We start from the raw sequence: 18,856 nt of genomic DNA, 5'->3' as shown, positions 1-18,856 counted from the left end.
CTGTTACCAGTTTGTCCAGTTAGCTCACCATGTACGTCAGTGGACTTGAGATGCAGAGAGGAGTTGACCACAATGACAGGAGTCTGACAATGAACGATTCCAGAAAGCACGTAGGACAAAAGCAAGGCCACAAAATAAAATAAACAGATAAATAACAGCGTGAGAATGTGGTAAAATCTGAAAACGTGGAAAGACTTGAGGGCTTTTCTTTTTCTGGATTGCTTTTTAAAACTGTTGGTTGGGTTTAGGGAAGCTGGTGGGCGGGTCAATTGATGCTATTGAAAACATGGTAACACTTTATTTTGATGGTCCAGTTGAGTATTAGTAGACTGTCTGCTTAATATCTGTTGATACTGCTCCTTCAACAGACATTTCATTGACTATAAGAGTACAAGTACATGTCAATTTACACTAACCCCAACCCAACAGTTTACTTATAATCTAATGAGATTTAGTTGGCATATATATGCAATGTAACTTAAGCCTCCTGTCGTGTTCACCCCCCGTCTCTTACTTTAGTGTTCTCGGTCACAATTGTCTGGTCTCTTTTAACTGCCCTTAAATGGCTCAAAAAGCATTCTTTACTTGGGAACAATATCTTAAACTAGTGTTTAACTTTATAGAATTAGTCATAAAATAGCTGCAGTGAAAATTCAGATGGGCACTGAAAATCTATTTCAAAATGAACATGTAGGCCTAATGTCATGGACTATGTCATTATTATTAAACACATAATAGTTGTTAATAATAATAATAATAATAATAATAATAATAATTATTATTATTATTATTATTATTTATTTATTTTTATTAGTATTCCTCCCATTTATATAACACTTTTCTGGACACTAAATGTAATATACACGTCATCCACCACCAGTGTGCAGCATCCACCTACATACATTAATTTCCTACTGTGGTCACTTTTGAAAGGGGAACACCACATGTGTAACACGGTCAATTAAAACACTCAAAATTCAATGAAAGAGGTGATCGTCACTTTAACATGTTCAAGTGTAGAGTGTAAAGGAAATTATAAGGCCTTTAAGCAATCAGAGGTAATCTCAATATTTATGAGTGTTTTAGGTTGTGAATCAAACACCCGAACATGACAGGAAGGTTAAATTCAACAAACGGACCATCCAAATAAAGCGTGACCGAAAACTATTGGTTGTGTTTAGGGAAGGAGGAGGGTGGGTCAGCCGATTGGCAGGTCATTCAGTCATTAAGTCAGTCAACAGTGGTCTCTGGTGGATTCACGTGAGAACAGCAGGCACGAATGCTGCTCGCGAGAGAAATCTTAAAAAGCATCTGCAGCGGCCTCTGGTGGATTCATAAAAACAAAAACTGCAAAAAACGTACGTCCTGGAACATATTTGGCACTCTCCAGAAATGTATATAGGGGTACGTTTTTAAAATAAGCCTGGGTTGAACCTGTATTTTCTGTTATGTTTTGGGGTTTTTAGGCAAACATAATTTTAAAGTGAATTAAAGTGCTAGTATAGGCTGCGCGATAAACAAATTATACTAATATCAGCACTGTTAAAAAATGTTGGGTTCCACACAATCGATTTGTGTTGGTACAACATGAAGGAATTGAATTAACTTATTAGTTTTGTTGTAAATTGAAGTAGATTGAACATAAAACAATTAAGTTGTCCCCCCAAAAACTCAATAGTATCTGGATGCAGCCTTTATGAGGCAGGCTGAGATTGCATTACTCAGCGATGCAATCTCAGACACAATGCACTGAATGCAGTGAGGTATGTCACTGTGACGGGTGGGGTTAGGTTAGGTGAGCGCATTAAAAAGCATTGGATGCAACTCAGATTGCACTGCAACAGGTCTCCATCCAGACCCCTCTCCAAAAACTGTCTGCTTTAAGTATGTTCGAAACAATCTTAAGTATGTTCATTTTCTCTCATGCAGAATATCGTATGCACCATGGGACTAAAGTGGTATCCTAACCCTGAGGCCCTCCACTGCATAAAGGGATGTGAGGTAAGACAGCTCACATAATTCAACACACATTTCAAACATTCATTCATTCATTTTCCTTCAGCTTAGTCCCTGATTATCAGTGGTCACCACAGCAGAATGAACCACCAATTATTCTGAAACATTTTTTATGCAGCGGATGCCCTTCCAGCTGCAACCTAATATTGGGAAACACTCATACTCTCATTCACACACACTCATACACTTTCAATTGTGTTGATCCAATTCACCTATAGCACATGTCTTTGGACTGTTGGGGAAACCGAATCCCCTGGAGATAACCCACACAAACATAGGGAAAACATGCAAACTCTACATAGAAAAAAAAAAAAAAAAACAACTGGTCCAGCTGGGACTTGAACCAGTGACCTTCTTGCTGTGAGATGACAGTGCTAACCACTGAGCCACCGTGCCTCCCACATTTCAAACATTTCTTTGCTGAAATGTTATTGACCTTCACAGTAGCAGTAATAAGTGCACAATAACAACATTATCCCTGAGATGAGCTGCTTCAAGGTGATCTCCCAGCCGTATACAGTCATGGAGGTCTGTTCTGACCTTGAACAGTTGTTTCTACCATCTTCTCCTGCTCTTTGAAGTCTAAAACATAAATAAACCTGCTGTGCGTAGTGTCTTCCTCCCCTTTGCTCCTCCAGCCAGTCTAGTCTAATCTGAGTCAGGTTTAACAGGGCCAACAAAAGCAGACAAGTGGGATTTGTTACCACCTTTGTTTTCAATGAGCAATTTGTTTTCTTTTTTTGCGTTTAAGAAGAACCTGGAAAGCTCATTTAGAGGTATCGTGTTCCTGGCTTCCTAAAAAATCGCTGAATGATGAGAACGAAAACACAGCTACCGTGTTCTCCTACTGAAAGAGCTGTAGAAAAATGACCTGCTACTAAAAAGACTGACAGTTCTGCATATACTGTGTACACTACCTGATAAAAGTCTTGTTGCCTAACCAGGTTTTAGAAACAACAAATAATAACTTGACTTCTAGTTGATCATTTGGTATCAGAAGTGGCTTATATGAAAGGCAAAGGCCTCTAGATTACGTTTATGTCACCAAATTAAAATATGATCATGCCTTGACTTTTAATTATTTAATTAGGACAGTAAGGTCTGACTTTGCTTAGACAAAAGTCTTGTTAACAGAAATAACGTACAGTATAGAATATAAAGTCATGGTGCAGTGGAAAAAGAAGCAATATTGTGTATGACTCACTTGAGCTTGTAGGACTGCAGCCATACATCTCTACAATGACTCAAATCACTTTTTATTAAAGTCATCCGGAATGGCAAAGAAAGCTTTCTTGCAGGATTCCCAGAGTTCATCAAGATGCTTTGGATTCATCTCCAATGCCTCCTTCATCTTACCCCAGACATGCTCAATAATGTTAATGTCTGGTGACTGGGCTGGCCAATCCTGCAGCACCTTGGCCTTCTTTGCTTTCAGGAACTTCGATGTGAAGGCTGAAGTAGGAGAATGAGCGCTATCCTGCTGAAGAATTTGCCCTCTCCTGTTGTTTGTAATGTAATAGGCATGAAATGTCCTGATACCTATGCCTGTTGATGTTGCCATCCACTTTGCAGATCTCTCGCACGCCCCAATTCTAAATGTAACCCCAAACCATGATTTTTCCCGTGATTTCTGTGAAAATCTTGGGTTCCAATAGGTCTTCTGCAGTATTTGTGATGATTAGGATGCAGTTCAACAGATGATTCATCAGAAAAATCTACATTAGAAGTCAGGTTATTATTTGTTGCTCTTACAACTGAGATCGACAACAAGTCTTTTGTCAGGTAGTGTATTGCATCCAGTGTTAGGCTTAATTGGTCACATTTAGCTTGTTATTGTACTAACTTTTTTACTGAAAAATGAATGTAATGGCCAATTTAGCTTACCCAATTCACCTAAAGTGCATGTCTTTGGACTGTGGGGGAAACCAGAGCACTCTGAGGACACCGACGTGAACACGAGGAGATAATGCAGTGAGATTTAAGTGGATTTTTAGTATTTACTCAAATAATAAATTACTTGTGTGATTATTGAGTTACATTTCAGACAAGCAAATAGAAAAGTAATTTAAATAGATTTTTAATTATGTAATTAGTAATTATTAGGGATGTCCCCATCAGGTTTTTTTGCCCTTGAGTCCGAGTCATTTGATTTTGAGTATCTGCCAAAACCAAAACCCGATCCAATACCTCTATAATATATAAAAAAAATTTAAAATAAAGAGGAGCGAAGAAACAGATCCAAGATGTTCCTTATTTTTTATTTAATTCACCTTATTTTAGCATTCAACAAACAGAGCACTTCTCTGAGGTAGCTTGAACAATCAAGGAATGAATAACATCAATTCTTCACTTTTGGACTTTAGTGAAAAAGTAAATATTAAAAAAATCTAATATAAAAACGAATAGGGCCTCAGCTTAAAATACCCGACAGGCAATCCCAAGTTTACATATTTCACAGTTTGCTTTGGTAATGTTGTCGTCATCAACTTTATAATACCTCCAGACCACATACATCTGCATCTCTGCAACAAAAGTGACATCATGCCACACGCGTTGCTGTTTCTGTGCAAAGTCAAGAAAGAGGTCCAACTCTGTGCCACCCCATAACTATAGATGTGTTTAAAAATAATGAGAATTCTGTTCACGTGATCAGATCTCGACATCTATAGTAATTAATTCCAATTTTAATTAAAACTCTTTTTTTTTTCTTATTTGTGAGGTGTACAGTATGTATATTTTACAGCTATTTACAATGTTTCTGACTTGTTTTATTTTTTATATGATTTTGTATAACCTCTGGATATTTGCTGCCTTTGATATCTCCTATGCTTGTATCTTTTTAGTATAAAACACTGAGAATTAAGTTTTAAATGCAACATATACAGTTAAAGTCAGTATTATTTTTTATTTTCCTCTTCCAATATTCCAACACAATCTCACAGCAATTCAAAACTTTTTGATTTAGTGGCTAATTTGTATGAATTCGTGCAATCTCATCTGTACAATGGTAACACTTTACAATAAGGTTCATTAGTAAATGCATTTACTTACATGAACTAATCATGAACAACACATGTAGAGCATTTATTAATCATAATTGAACATTTACTAAAGCATTATTAACATCCAATGCTTGTTAACATTAGTTAATGCATCATGAGTTAACATGAACTAACAATGAACTACAGTATTTTCATTAACTAACATCAACTAGCATGTTAAAATACTGTAGTAAATGTTTTGTTCATTGTTTGTTCATGTTAGTAAATGCATTAATTAACATTAACTAATGAACCTTAGTGTAAAGTGTGACCCGTACAATTAAGTACGATTTGCTTATCCCCCAATGACGGTTGGGTTTAGTGGGGTTAAGTGCTTCCTATTTAAAATTGTACATTTTTGTAGACTCGTACAAATTCGCACAAATTAGCCACTAATCTGACAAAATGTATAATATTTATGTTTAACAGAGCAAGACATTTTTCACAGTATTATCTTTAATATTTTTTTCTTCTAGAAAAAGTCTTAAATATTTATTTCCGCTAGTTTTTAATTTTTAAAAAAACATTTTAAGGTCAATATTATTGGCCTCCTTAAGCTATACATTTTTTTCGATTGTCTACAGAACAAACCATTGTTATACAATGACAAGTCAAATTACCCTAACTCATTTAACTAACCTAGTTAAGCCTTTAAATGTCATATTAAGCTGAATTCTAGTATCTTTAAAAATTCTAGTAAAATATTATGTACTGCCATCATGACAAAGAAAAAAGAAATAAGTTATTAGAAATTAGTTAATAAAACTATTATATTAAGAAATCTGTGGAAAAAATCTTTCTGTTAATCAGAAATTGGGGCTAATGATTCAAACTTCAACTGTATATAAAAAATAATATTATCATTACTACTAAAGCACACTTGCTACTCTGAAAGAGCTCTTCATCTCAGGAATGAATCTGCACCTCAGTCTCATTTATAACAAGTCCTGCTGTAATGTGGCAGCAAGATGACCAGTCCATTTTTTATTTGCGGGCCAGAGCTGCAGACGTTTGAACCCAGCTCATCCTGACCCAGTTTTCAATGGGAGGTAATTAGCAGCCCTCTGAAAGCTTTCGGGTCGGGCCAAAGAGATGATTTGAAACTGGAAAAGGTCACAGGTGTGCTGGGCAACCTTTTGTGCCTGTCAAGATGGAAATGTGTAGTAACTCCCAAGGGAGACACATATAAGTTTAATAGGGCTTCGGTTTCCCCATTAAAAGCGGCCTCCACCATCCACCAGGCCGGGAATACTAACTCAGTTTTTCCAGGGCAACATAATTGCAACAGACTCAAGTCTGTGTGTCTATTTTTACACAGTTGTGGATGCATGCAAGTGTGAATAGCTGTCTCTTTCTTGCTTGCTCGCTAGTTTTAATATTATGAATCTATTGATGGAGCCTACCACATCTTTAATCACTGATGTTATTTGTGCTGATGCATGTAGTCTTTGTTACAGAGCAGTGTCTGTCTGTGTTTCACCAGCCATTCATGGGCGACAATTACTGCGACGCCATCAACAATCGAGCATTCTGCAACTACGATGGTGGAGACTGCTGTCATTCTACTGTCAAAACCAAAAAGGTATGTTTTACTACCTTTAATTAGTAAATTCTTTGTATTCTACTGTATGCTGATGTTAAATAATTCAATATATTGAGGTAATGAACCATATTGTGGGCACTTCAAAATACAGTAAATATTTATTATTTAAACGTTTAGAGTGCCTTTTTTCATATATATTTCTATTGAATGTTTTAGGGCAAAAGCATATCGGTAATGTACATTGAGTAATAAGATATTACTATATATTAATAAGATAAGAAGGGTAAAATTAGGCTCATTCTGAAAATGTGGCCTTACATTTCAAGAGACCATGGATTATGTAGCCAGAAGTACGTATAGCTGCATTTCGTCTTTAAAAGGAACACTACAGGTATGTATGACAATGTCAATCTGTGCTTTTGAAAATACTATTGGTTGGGTTTAGGGAAGGAGGATGGTGGGTCAGTAACTAATAATGGGTCGACAAGAATGGTGGGACTAGACAACAGACAGTAGAGCGCATAACACAAAGACAATATACAAGGGCAAACTAGAGTGGAGCGCTGAAAACACCATGACACACACAAAACAACAAGCACACCAGGGGTGCGTTTCTTAAACAACGACGTAACTCACGGCTGAACAAGTACGATGAATAGTTTGGGAAAAGAACAATGTAGTGACAAGTGTTTCCCAAAACCCGTAGTTTCTCTTTTACAGATCCATTGCTTGAACCATGTTAGTTATAATGTAAAACGCCCATAATGACGCTCTAAATAGGGTGGAGAAACTACTTTTTTACAGAAGAACCCCATAATTTCTTTGTGCAAATTATATTGTTTTAAACAAACACACAAATTTAAAAAAAAATCTAATATTGCATCTGGGAAAAACATGCACTCGCTTTCCATATTAACTGAAATATATGTAAATGGCCCATATAGAGCCTGTGTTTCCTTTACAAATATTATTGAGAATATGACATATCCTAGTCTAAAACACAAAATCACTACATGTATTCTAATAACATATATAAATAAATAAATAATGAGGCTATTTATTATAAAATGAAATTTAATATTTATTCGACATAAAAAATATAATTGAATTATAATATTAATAATATTAATGATGATGATTGTGATTATTATTATTATTATTATTAAGTAAATATAAATTTTAGTTTTTTAGAAAAGTCTACTTTTACAGTTGGACACTTGTAAATCACAGCAGAAAGTTCTAACCAGCAGGCCCATGCCATATACAGTACAGATACTTAATAAATAACCTACTATAAATTAAAAGAATTAACGTATGCTTTTTGTTTTCACAAGCTTTGGAGAAGTAACATACATTTAGCTTTTAAATAATAAATCACATATAGCTTTCGCCATGAGGCTGTGTTTAAAATGACATCAATGTTTTTAAAGTGCGCTGCGAAAGAAGTAAAATTGTAAACATGAAGATCACTAAAACTGAACTGTAAAAATAGTTTGAAAGCAAATTACAGCTAAGAGAGATGACCTTAATGCTTTTTTATTTTTAATCATTTCAACAATGACTGTTAGAATGTTCTTAATGAATAGGGCATAGGGGGGATAAGTGGGAATAGCACACAGTTAAGAACTATGTTTCTAACTACAGCTCCAGAGGTGTAGTTGTGAGAGCTCAGGTTTGCGACACAGTTTGCGAATGTTCATTGGAGTGACGGATTTGGGAAACAGCAAATTAACAAACTATGTTTGTAACGATGGAACTTGCGACCTTAGTTTGCTAACGATGGTTTTGGGAAACGCACCCCAGGACGAGAGCGACCATCCTGAGCACACTCGGACCAAGGTTATAATAGTTTTGGATTTTTCATTAGTTTTAGTTTTTATTTAGTTTTGAGTTTTACGTTTTCAAACTCAGTTCGTTTTAATTAGTTTTTAAAGGGAGATTTACAAGTTTTTATTAGTTTCTATATTTTCAAATTGCTTAGTTTTAGTTTAGGGTTTATTATTTTCAGTGTTTTAGTTTTATTTTTATTTTTTTTTATAAATGAGAATATTTGTTAGGTGCAAGATACAAAATCATCACAATATTGTATAATAACTCAACCAAAGATATTTTTTTGAAAATTGTATTCAGAGGACACGTGAACACTACCATCTACCCATCCTCAGATTCAAATACAACATCCCACAAGATAGCAGCCCTAAGTACAATGTGTGTGCAAGACCGCTTCTGGGGTTAGATACACAGTAGCGATGGAAAGTTTAGGTATTTTACGTGAACCGGATCTTTCGTGCCTATCCTCCACTGTTAGGACTCAGCATATCACAAATATGTAGTTAACAAACATAATTTCTCACAGTTGAAAGATAACCATGATCTGAAAAGTTTCTTAAAATTAATTTTTGCTACCTAACTGAAGCATGATTCACTATTTAAATTCCATTACAATTTACTGTTGTGAAATAAACCTAAATTTCGCCAGAACCTCTTATTTAAGCCCTCAGTTTACCTGCACTGCAGTTGTTCAAGTTTAGTTCAGTCACAGCAGGATGTCATGTACTGTTATTATGAGTTCACCCGTTCTCAAATCCGATCTGTGTACTGTTCTAATAACTGAATAGCTCGGAAAATTGGTGTATTGTGAGTAACGGGGTATCAGGCATGTTTAAAAAAAATCTTTGTGGATGAGTGCTAACTGAAGACGCGAATCCTTTCAAATTACGCCGTTTGATTTGGTGAACTAGCTCAATCGGTTCACTTAGATTTGTTTAAAAAGAACAATTTGTTCGCGATCAGGATTGCTATTATGGAAATAAAACCCCTTAATTGGACACAAATGTGTTAAATTAATACTTTTAAGTTTCTACTGTGATGTCCAGTCGCCCAGGTCAGACTGGAGGAGGACCCGCTTGATCTGGCCAATTTCAGCAGGATTACAGACTCCGATGTGGCATTCGGCTCAAACACCTAGCGTAAAACTGGCATCGCGAAGTAAATAGATTTTCTTCTAAAAGGCTTATGTTTTAAATACATTTACAGAGACGAAAACAAAGGGTGTTTTTGCTGTAATTTTAGTTATTTTCAGTTAGTTTTGTGTGTACACAATGCAGTTTCAGTTAGTTCTAGTTTTCTTTTTTTAAACTCTTGTTTTTATTTTTATTTTAGTTAACGAAAATATTTTTTTCAATTTTAGTTTTCAATAGCTATAATAACCTTAACTTGGACTCCTTGATGTGGGCATGAGCATAGCCCGAGCATGGCTAAGATGGTGCTCATAAAAAGATGAAGACAATGACAGGAAATATGAGTGCTCGACCCGAGAAAACTTGAGCCGAGCACAACATAATAGACAAGACAAGACATAAAAGACAAGTCTGTACTCTGCCACCAAAACAAGAATTAACAAGAACGAAGTGGCAGAATCCTGAGAGTTACATATAGTACTTAATAACCCTATTGCAATTTAATTTGATAAAATAATTAGTTTACTCTGAACATGTATAGTTGAAATCTGAATTATTAATCCCCCTGAATTATTAGCCCCCCTGTTTATTTTTTTTTTCCAATTTCTGTTTAATGGAGAGAAGATTTTTTCAACACATTTCTAAACATGAAATTTTTAATAACTCATTTCTAATAACAGATTTATTTTATCTTTGCCATGATGACAGTAAATAATATTTGACTAGATATTTTTCAGGACACGTCTATACAGCTTAAAGTGATATTTAAAGGCTTAACTAGGTTAATTAGCTTAACTAGGCAGGTTAGGGTAATTAAGCAAGTTATTGTATAACAGTGGTTTGTTCTGTAGACTACTGAAAAAAATAAAGCTTAAAGGGGCTAATGATTTTGACCTTAAAATGGTTTTTAAAAAATTAAAAACTGCTTTTATTGTAGCCAAAATAAACAATTAAGACTTTCTCCAGAAAAAAAAAATATTATCAGACATACTGTGAACATTTCCTTGCTCTGTTAATCATAATTTGGGAAATATTTAAAAAAGAAAAAATATTTCAAAGAGGGTTAATAATTCTGATTTCAACTGTATATACAATAAATGAGTTTTTATACCTGTTAAAGTAACTTCTGCAATTTTGTGACAATTCCGTGTTATAATATTGTGATATAAACCATGCGCAATTAATTGCAACAAGAACATTTTAACCCAAGTATTTACACATCGTAAACTCTGTAATCTACAAATTCCGACAGGGTAATACGTCTTGCATTGTAATAATTATCTCCTCAGAGAGGAAACTTTTAAGGACACCCACACAAGCGGGGGGAAACTCTGTGAACCCTATAGCCACAATGCATTTGTAGACGTTTGTACTGTAGATGAAGCACGCACATATATGTTTGGGTGTTTTTCCGAAGCCATGGCAACAAACGGTTGCATATAGCATTTCCATATGGACTTTCCAACAAAGCGAGAGATACGTGCGTTTAATCTCGAGGGTGGTAAATATCCCTTTTCTGCACGCTTGTGTAGTGTTCTTTTTTTTCCAATGGACTTGTCATCCACTTTCACTTGATCCTCCCTTACTTTTTCCTTGAGCAAGTTTTCCTGGCTGCCAGAGAAAGTGAACTTCTCTTTTGACAGACAAAGAATGAAGTAACTTCTCCAAAGTTACAACAGCGAACTCTGGAAGCACACTGGATCGCTCTAGCCCACGCGTGGAGCCAAAACCAAAAAAAAAAAAGTTGGCATGTGTGATGACGCATTTCCCGGCAGAATACACAAGTTGTTGTGAAAGGTCTAGAAGCGGCAGTTGGAACTCAACCCCTAACATTTAAATACAGCTGTAAATCATATCGAAACACGTAAACTCGGGGGGCCGTTTGCTTTGTCACGCCAAAGGATTACCCAAGCAAATAATAAAACCTACTGCGCATCCTCATCCTCTCAGAGCCAGAGCTGCTGACCGATACGTTGTCAGTCTTGAACTGTGTTATTAAAGGCTTGTAAATAAGGAGTTTGGGCTTCTATATTGAGAAGGAAAGAAACATTTGCAATATTTTAGTTTGCATTTCAAGTACAAAATTAATTAAAAATAATTCACAGGGATGTTTAACTAGGAGATTTTTTTCAAACGTAATCGTTTTAAAAACAATATGTTGTTTTTATTTTGCCTTTGCCAACATGACAGTACATTATATTTCACTAGTTATTTAGCAAGATACTAAAGTATTCAGCTTCACAGCTCATGATATGTAAATAGCATGTTTGGCGTGCTGTCCCAGGAGAGAGCCCTGAGCTCAAGGGATCCTCAAGCCCAGGGCTTCCCTCTTTCGCAAGGCGAGGGGAAATTGAGCTCAGTCAATCTCAAGCTCCCCTGCTGCTGAGGCCAAGGTGAACTTCCTGAGAGGAAGACGTTCGAAAAAAGATTTAGTCTATCTATAATATAGAGCATATTTGGACGGTGGGAGGAAACCGGGGAACCTGGGGGAAACATGCAAACTCCGCACAAAAATACCAGATGGCCCAGCGAGGACCCAACGCCATTGGTATTCTTGCTGTGAGGCAACAGTTCTAGTCACTGGGCCACCGTGCCACCTATTCTGGATAAAGGTGGAAGAGGGGGGTGGGGCGGTTCTTCCAGACGAAGATAGTTGTAGAAATGAAATAAGGATATAAATAGTGACTTAGGATCCTTTGATAGAAGGATCATGATTAGCTAATGTGGGCCAGCTGGGTCAATCACGAGCACATGCTCCTCTCGAAATTAGTTTAAAGTTAAACTTCACTTAAAGGTCTAAAGCCACCGTCACACTGCACTTTTCGCCCCATAGACCTCCATTTAAATGCTTGCGAATGTGACAGACCGGAATCGCAAGCTTGTGCAATAGGTTTCGCCGTTCACTGTGTTACAAACAGAGTTGGGTGTAATGTGTTCCACTGTAACGCATTACTGTATTCTAATCGCATTTTTGGGGAATGCAGTCAAGTAACAAATTATTTTTACATTTGTGTAATTTGACTATAGTTACTAAAGTCAGTGTAATTGTGTTACTTACGTTACAAATATAGATAAAAAAAAAAGCTTCTTTTAAATAATGTTTTTTGCTGCAATGTCAGTTAATAAGCATGCACTTTTAAATTGTTGGAGAACACCAGCTGAAATAGCTGCAGACGAGTTTTTGCTGCTTCAAGTGAAAATATAAACTGTGGAGTCAAGTGGAGTATAAAAACAAAAATTGCTGTGAAATGCAGTATATGTCCAGTCTCTAACGTACTTTCAACTGCTTTTAACTCGGCACTTGTTAAAGAACTTGAACAGAAAGCATTCTATGACAACACTCGTCACCAAGGAGGACACCGGCCCCTAAAAACACAGCGGTCCAACTTTTTTTGTGCAGGATCGGAAGTGAAGGTATCTTCTTAATGTGAAGAGAAGTGTAGCTGCATATGGGGCCGTTCACATATCCTATCTTTTGCATGTGCAAGTTTGTTATTTCTGATGGAGGCGCGTGGCTTGTGCACACATATTCGTAGGTGCATATTGCAGGCACTCACATTTTCCAGGCGTCCAATTGAAAACCGCTTGTCAGTGGACAAGAAAGCTTCATGCTTTGTATGAAATATACACATTTTGGTAGACTAATTACCTCAGACAAACACAAAAACAAGTAACAAGACTTTCTCTAGAAAAAAAATATTGTAGTAAATACTGTAAAAGTTTCCTCACTCTGTTGAATATCATTTAATGATATAATATTTGGAAAAGAACTGACAATTCACATTAGGGCTTATAATATTGCATGTAACTGTATGTCTGACATTTTTGTAGTTAAAGAATAAATTAAATAAAATTTTAGGTTAACTAGCAATGGTTAATTAAGCAAATGATTCAAGTGTTTCTTTCTACAGACAGGGGCGTAATTTGTAGTAAGTTAGAGACGTAACTTGCAGTTATCGAGATCCCATTAAACCATAGGAGATGTCACAACAAAATGTTGTTGGAAAGATGACGGAAATGTATATTAATATCTATGATCTTTGGGTTTAGATTTGGGGAAGGTGTAGACGTTAATAACTGTGATGATTGGTTTTAGGGCCGGGAAGGTGTAGACGTTAAAAACTGTGATGGTTGGGTTTAGGTTTGGTGAAGGTGAAGACGTTAAAAACTGTGATGGTTGGGTTTAGGTTTGGGGAAGGTGTAGATGTTAATATCTATGATGGTTGGGTTAAGGGTTGGGGAAGGTGTAGACCTTAATAACTATGATGGATGGTTTAACTTTGAGGAAGGTGTAGATATTGATGATGATGGTTGGGTTTAGGTTTGTGGTAGGTGTAGATATTAATAACTGTGACGATTGGGTTTAGGGTTGGAAAAGGTGTAGACATTAAAAACTATTATGGTTGGGTTTGGGGAAGGTGTATAGTAGATGTGAATAGCTGTGATGGTTGGGTTAAGGGTTAGGGAAGGTGTAGACCTTAATAACTATGATGGTTGTGTTTAGAGTTTGGGAAGGTGTAATAACGATGAAGGTTGGGTTTAGGGTTGGGATTAGTATAGACGTTAATACCTGTGATGGTTGGGTTCAAGTGTGGAGTAGGTGTAGACGTTAATAACTGAAGAACAGTGCCATCTTGCCGACAACATAGTTTTGACATGTGGGTCTCCATAACTTCAAGTTTTGCCCAACTTCAAGTTACACCTCTACTACAAGTTACGCCCCCTTCATGTTACGCCACTGTCTTGCAGTCCGCAGATAGAACCTACTCAAATGATTTTACAACAGCGGTTTGTTTTGTAGCCAATTGGGGGGAAAATATTGGAATAATATTGACAATAAAAAATATTTTTAAAAATTTAATTTAAGTGCTTTTATTCCAGCCAGTCTTTCTTTAGAAGAAAAATATTATAGTAAATACTGCAAAAAAATGTCCTTGCTCTGTTAAATATTACTTTTATTATTATTCACAGGCAGGCTAATCATCTTGTCTTCCTCTGTATGTCTGCCTGGTGTCATTTTGTATTTAATATTTTCATCTTTTAGATGTCATTTTAAAGTGTTTCAGGTGTTTTTCAGCAGGTAGTAATGGAATTTTATTATCTAGTTCACCTCCACCCAGAGCTCCATATCTCGAGGCTAAAGACCCTATCTCAGATGATCTTTTCAAAGATATTTTCAATAAAAATGTAATCAATATGTTGTGCAAACTCATGTTTTTTTATTTTCTGAGCAGAATTGAACAGGATTCTAACTTCATTTTCTAAAGAAGCTGTTAAATTGCACATGTAGCATGATTACTGTAAGTAAACAGAACTGTTCCTAACATTTCTACACTACATTCACTATGATGCTGTGAACTAATTACTACCGACACTATAATGTTCTCAATCACTATGAAAAATGTTAAATGGATAGAAATTGTCCCTACTGTTTACTCACCCTCAGGTAGTTTTAAAAGTGTATGTGTTTATTTCTTCTGTCGAACACAGTACAAGATATTCTGAAGAAAGCTGGAAAGCAAAAGCTATTGACCCTTGCTTAGACATAGAAGTCAAAAAATACCGTTGAGGTCAATGACTGCTGCTTTCCAACATTCTTCAGTATGTCTTTATTTTTGTTCAACAAAAGAAAGAAACTTAAACAGGTTTGTAACAAGTGGAGAGTTGAGTAAATGATGGTAAAATTTCATTTTAGGGTGAACTTTCCCTTTAAAAGTAGATGTTAGTAATGCTGTAATCTTCAAATTTATTTGTGAGTGATACCTCAGTGAATTACCAATGAACATGTCCTGTTCAACTGCTTCTATAATGGCAGCTATGACGACTTGCTTAAGTATCAGAATTTGGAAAAATGTGATTTAACTGATAAGCATAATAGTTTTAGAAACCTATTTCTAATAACTGATTTATTTTATTTTTGCCATGATGACAGTAAATAATATTTTACTTGATATTTTTTAAGATACCTCTGTACAGTTTAAAGTAACATTTAAAGGCTTAACTAGGTTAATAAGCTGAACTAGGCAGGTTAGGGTAATTAGGCAATAATTGTATAATGATGGTTTGTTCTGTAGACTATCGAAAAAAATAAAGTGTTTTTTAAAAAATTTAAAACTGCTTTTATTCTAGCCGAAATAAAACAAATAAGACTTCCTCCAGAAGAAAAAAATATTATCAGACATACTGTGAAAATTTCCTTGCTCTGTTAAACATCATTTGGGAAATATTAAAAAGAGAACAAAAATCAAAAGGGGGCTTATATATATATATATATATATATATATATATATATATATATATATATATATATATATATATATATATATATATATATATGAAGAATTCAGATGCAAAAGCTGCTAAACGCCATTTTCGCTAAAAATGAGATAATGACATTGAGTGAATTTTAGGCACATAGTACAAGTTCAACAAATAGTTTTGTTTAAAAATCATCCAAATCGTAGCTTCAGCACATTCAGAAATAACAGTTTGTTTGCAAAAGCCTCTAAATGCCACTTGCCTTTGAGAGCAAAAGCCGCTTGATCCCGAGAACCAATCAGAAGACGCAAATCGAATCACATGGTTTCAATGTAGCAGCGCGCTGATACGCCGGCTTTATGAGGAGGCTGTTTTATTCCCCTTTCGACTTCAATTTTAAAAGATGAAGTTTAATGAACTGCATGAGCCTGTCCGACTGTCAGTGAATGGCAAATGAAAATGTCTCTTTCCTCAAAACTCTGTGCATTATAAGAAAAAGAAAACACAGTGCAGTCAGAAGTTTAACATGCATTCATAACATTTGTTAACACAGCAACACTACTTTGAATGAGTATGATATACTATAGCTAAACATTAAACAGCAACTCCATTTTATGAAAGACAGAGTTAAGATGCCGTTCTTTTATCCCACATACATGCTATGAGGATAAACAAGACGAAAAAGAGACCAATATCTTGAGTATAGTAAGGATGAATAAATGACAGCTTCTGAGAGACATCTTATTTTTTTTTGCACAGAAGGCCTACCTTGTGTTTTATTTGCTAATGGAAGCTATTTTTAAAAGATAAATGTAATATAAAACTATACATTATTTTTATGAAATCAATACATAATTTTTTTAAATTAATAGACAATGCAGTCCCTGGTTTATCAGGGGTTACCACAGTGGAATGAACCGCCACTTTCTTGACAGATGTATTTTTCATTTCAGCTGGTTTGTGTAATGTGTTTTATGTTTTGTAAAATAATCTCTCTTTGCATCTTTAGTGATTTTCAACTAATTACACTCTCTTGTCCCAATAGGTGGACTTAAATCCACAAGTGGATTTAGCTGGTTTTGACAAAAAAAAGAAAATCTACATTGTGACATTACCAGCTAAAGACCTTATCACATATAAAATGAACACAACCTAATCAGAGGAGCCTGATAGAAAATGCTCATATCAAAACAAATATATTAGGATGATAATGATAAATGCTCTTTAGTTGAAAAATTGAATTATTCTGCAAGATATATGTATAGATATAGAGATATAGATATATATATAGTTGAAGTCAGAATTATTAGCCCCCTTTTGATTTTTTTTTTTCTTTTTTTAATATTTCCCAAATGATGTTTAACAGAGCAAGGACATTTTTACAGTATGTCTGATAATATTTTTTTCTTCTGGAGGAAGTTTTATTTGTTTTATTTCGGCTAGAATAAAAGCAGTTTTCAATTTTTTAAAAACCAATTTTGGGACAAAATTATTAATTATTAATATATATATATATATATATATATATATATATATATATATATATATATATATATATATATATATATATATATATATATAATATAATATATTGCTCTGCTTCTGTGAATTGATTTATATACTTTTTAAGAACATGTATTTAAAGTATTTAGGTGTCTTATAAATAAAACAAAACTTCAATTTCAATAGCATCCGAAACCATATTGATCCCCAAAATATTCAACGAAAAAACTGCCAAGTGGAGTTTAGAAGAAAACATCAGACGGTTACAGTTAGTCAGTAGCATTTGTAAGAGGAATATTCCTTCAAGCCTTCCAATAAATATTTTCAAAGCAATAAACCTTGTTTATTGTGTGCTAAAGTTACAATTTTCATAGTATTTTTGTACAGTATGTGTATCCTTTCAGTTCCTTCTTTGGCAGATGCCTGTGTTTTGCTTTTATTTTGTGTGGGAGCTACAAAGATATCATCTTGCACGATGGCCTGAAAAAGGACACTTACTGTAGATCTGGGGCATTTCGGGTCATAAGAGACAGCCCGTGAAATAATGTTTTGATTCCTCCCCCCCATTTGATGGTTTATTGGATTTAGTAAACAGAATTCGGTGGCCTCGCTGAGACACTTCCACTGGAGTTCTGTGTTGTTTTCGGTGGTCTTCAGTGGGCTGTTTTCATTGTTTCTTTGGAAGGACTGTGTGTTTTTCAATCCAGTGTTCCAATAACTCACAGTATACATTGCTTGTATTTGTCAGAGCTGTTGTCAGCCAAGGTCTTTTCCTCCCAAATGCACCATCAATAGCGGATAACTGCCTTCAGCAGCCCCACAGAGCAATTAGGAAAAACTAACCCGGGCCTCTGACGTGCTACGAGCAGACAGAAAAGCAACATTGACACAAAGTATCCTATTAGTTTGTTGGACTTGAGGATGACCAGGATTTGAATCCGTGCCTTGTAATGATGAGGTCTTCCATTTTAGAGGTGAGGTCATGACGGGAGAACGAATTTTGCTCCTATTTGATGTTTAGGAGAGACGCTAAACAATTTTCTACCAAAGTTCTCCAGATTTGTGTTGAACACAGTTCTAAATCTTGCTGAGTAGAATTGAAACCAATGAATCCTATGCGTTAAACTACTCATCAGCCACTTTTTTCATGTGTATCTATCTGCTAAACCATGTTACAACGAGATGTTGTTGGCTTACCATACTTACCAGAGAACATTTTTACCAAATATTTTCATGGGTTTTCTCCAAATTTATCCACAACCAATTCATTTGTTACATTATATACATTCATTTAGCAACTCCACCATGCAGCTCCACTCGCTGACTTCTTCATCCATTTTGTCATGACTGTTAGCCTACTCGGGGTCGCCCCCTGTGGTTGCAAATAACAGTACAATGGCGACCATGTCAAGTATGAAAGCCTTCGCAACTCGCAGCTGTACGTTAAAAACTGCAATGGTTGGGTTTAGGGTTGGGGAAGGTGTAGATGTAAACGACTGATGGTTGGATTAAGGGTTGTGGTAGGTGTAGACATC

General features: G+C 35.4%; 2 protein-coding genes across 6 annotated transcripts in view; one reads left to right on the top strand and one right to left on the bottom strand.

Moving 5' to 3' along the window:
* The window catches only part of LOC147844487 (uncharacterized), a 79,498-nt gene that overhangs the window by 14,080 nt on the left and 46,562 nt on the right, over window positions 1-18,856 (bottom strand). The window lies entirely within an intron of this gene.
* pappab (pregnancy-associated plasma protein A, pappalysin 1b) overlaps window positions 1-18,856 on the top strand; it is a 252,025-nt gene that overhangs the window by 224,299 nt on the left and 8,870 nt on the right. For all 4 annotated transcript variants that reach the window (XM_087251119.2, XM_087251118.2, XM_087251117.1 and 1 more), the window contains 2 exon segments: window positions 1,930-2,001; window positions 6,541-6,639. In XM_087251119.2, the coding sequence (XP_087107245.1) occupies window positions 1,930-2,001; window positions 6,541-6,639 (171 nt within the window).

This window comes from Danio rerio, chromosome 5, assembly GCF_052040795.2.
Source record: "Danio rerio strain M-AB ecotype USA chromosome 5, GRCz13ab, whole genome shotgun sequence".
Lineage (NCBI taxonomy): Eukaryota > Metazoa > Chordata > Actinopteri > Cypriniformes > Danionidae > Danio > Danio rerio.
This window is presented reverse-complemented; position numbering and strand designations above follow the sequence as displayed.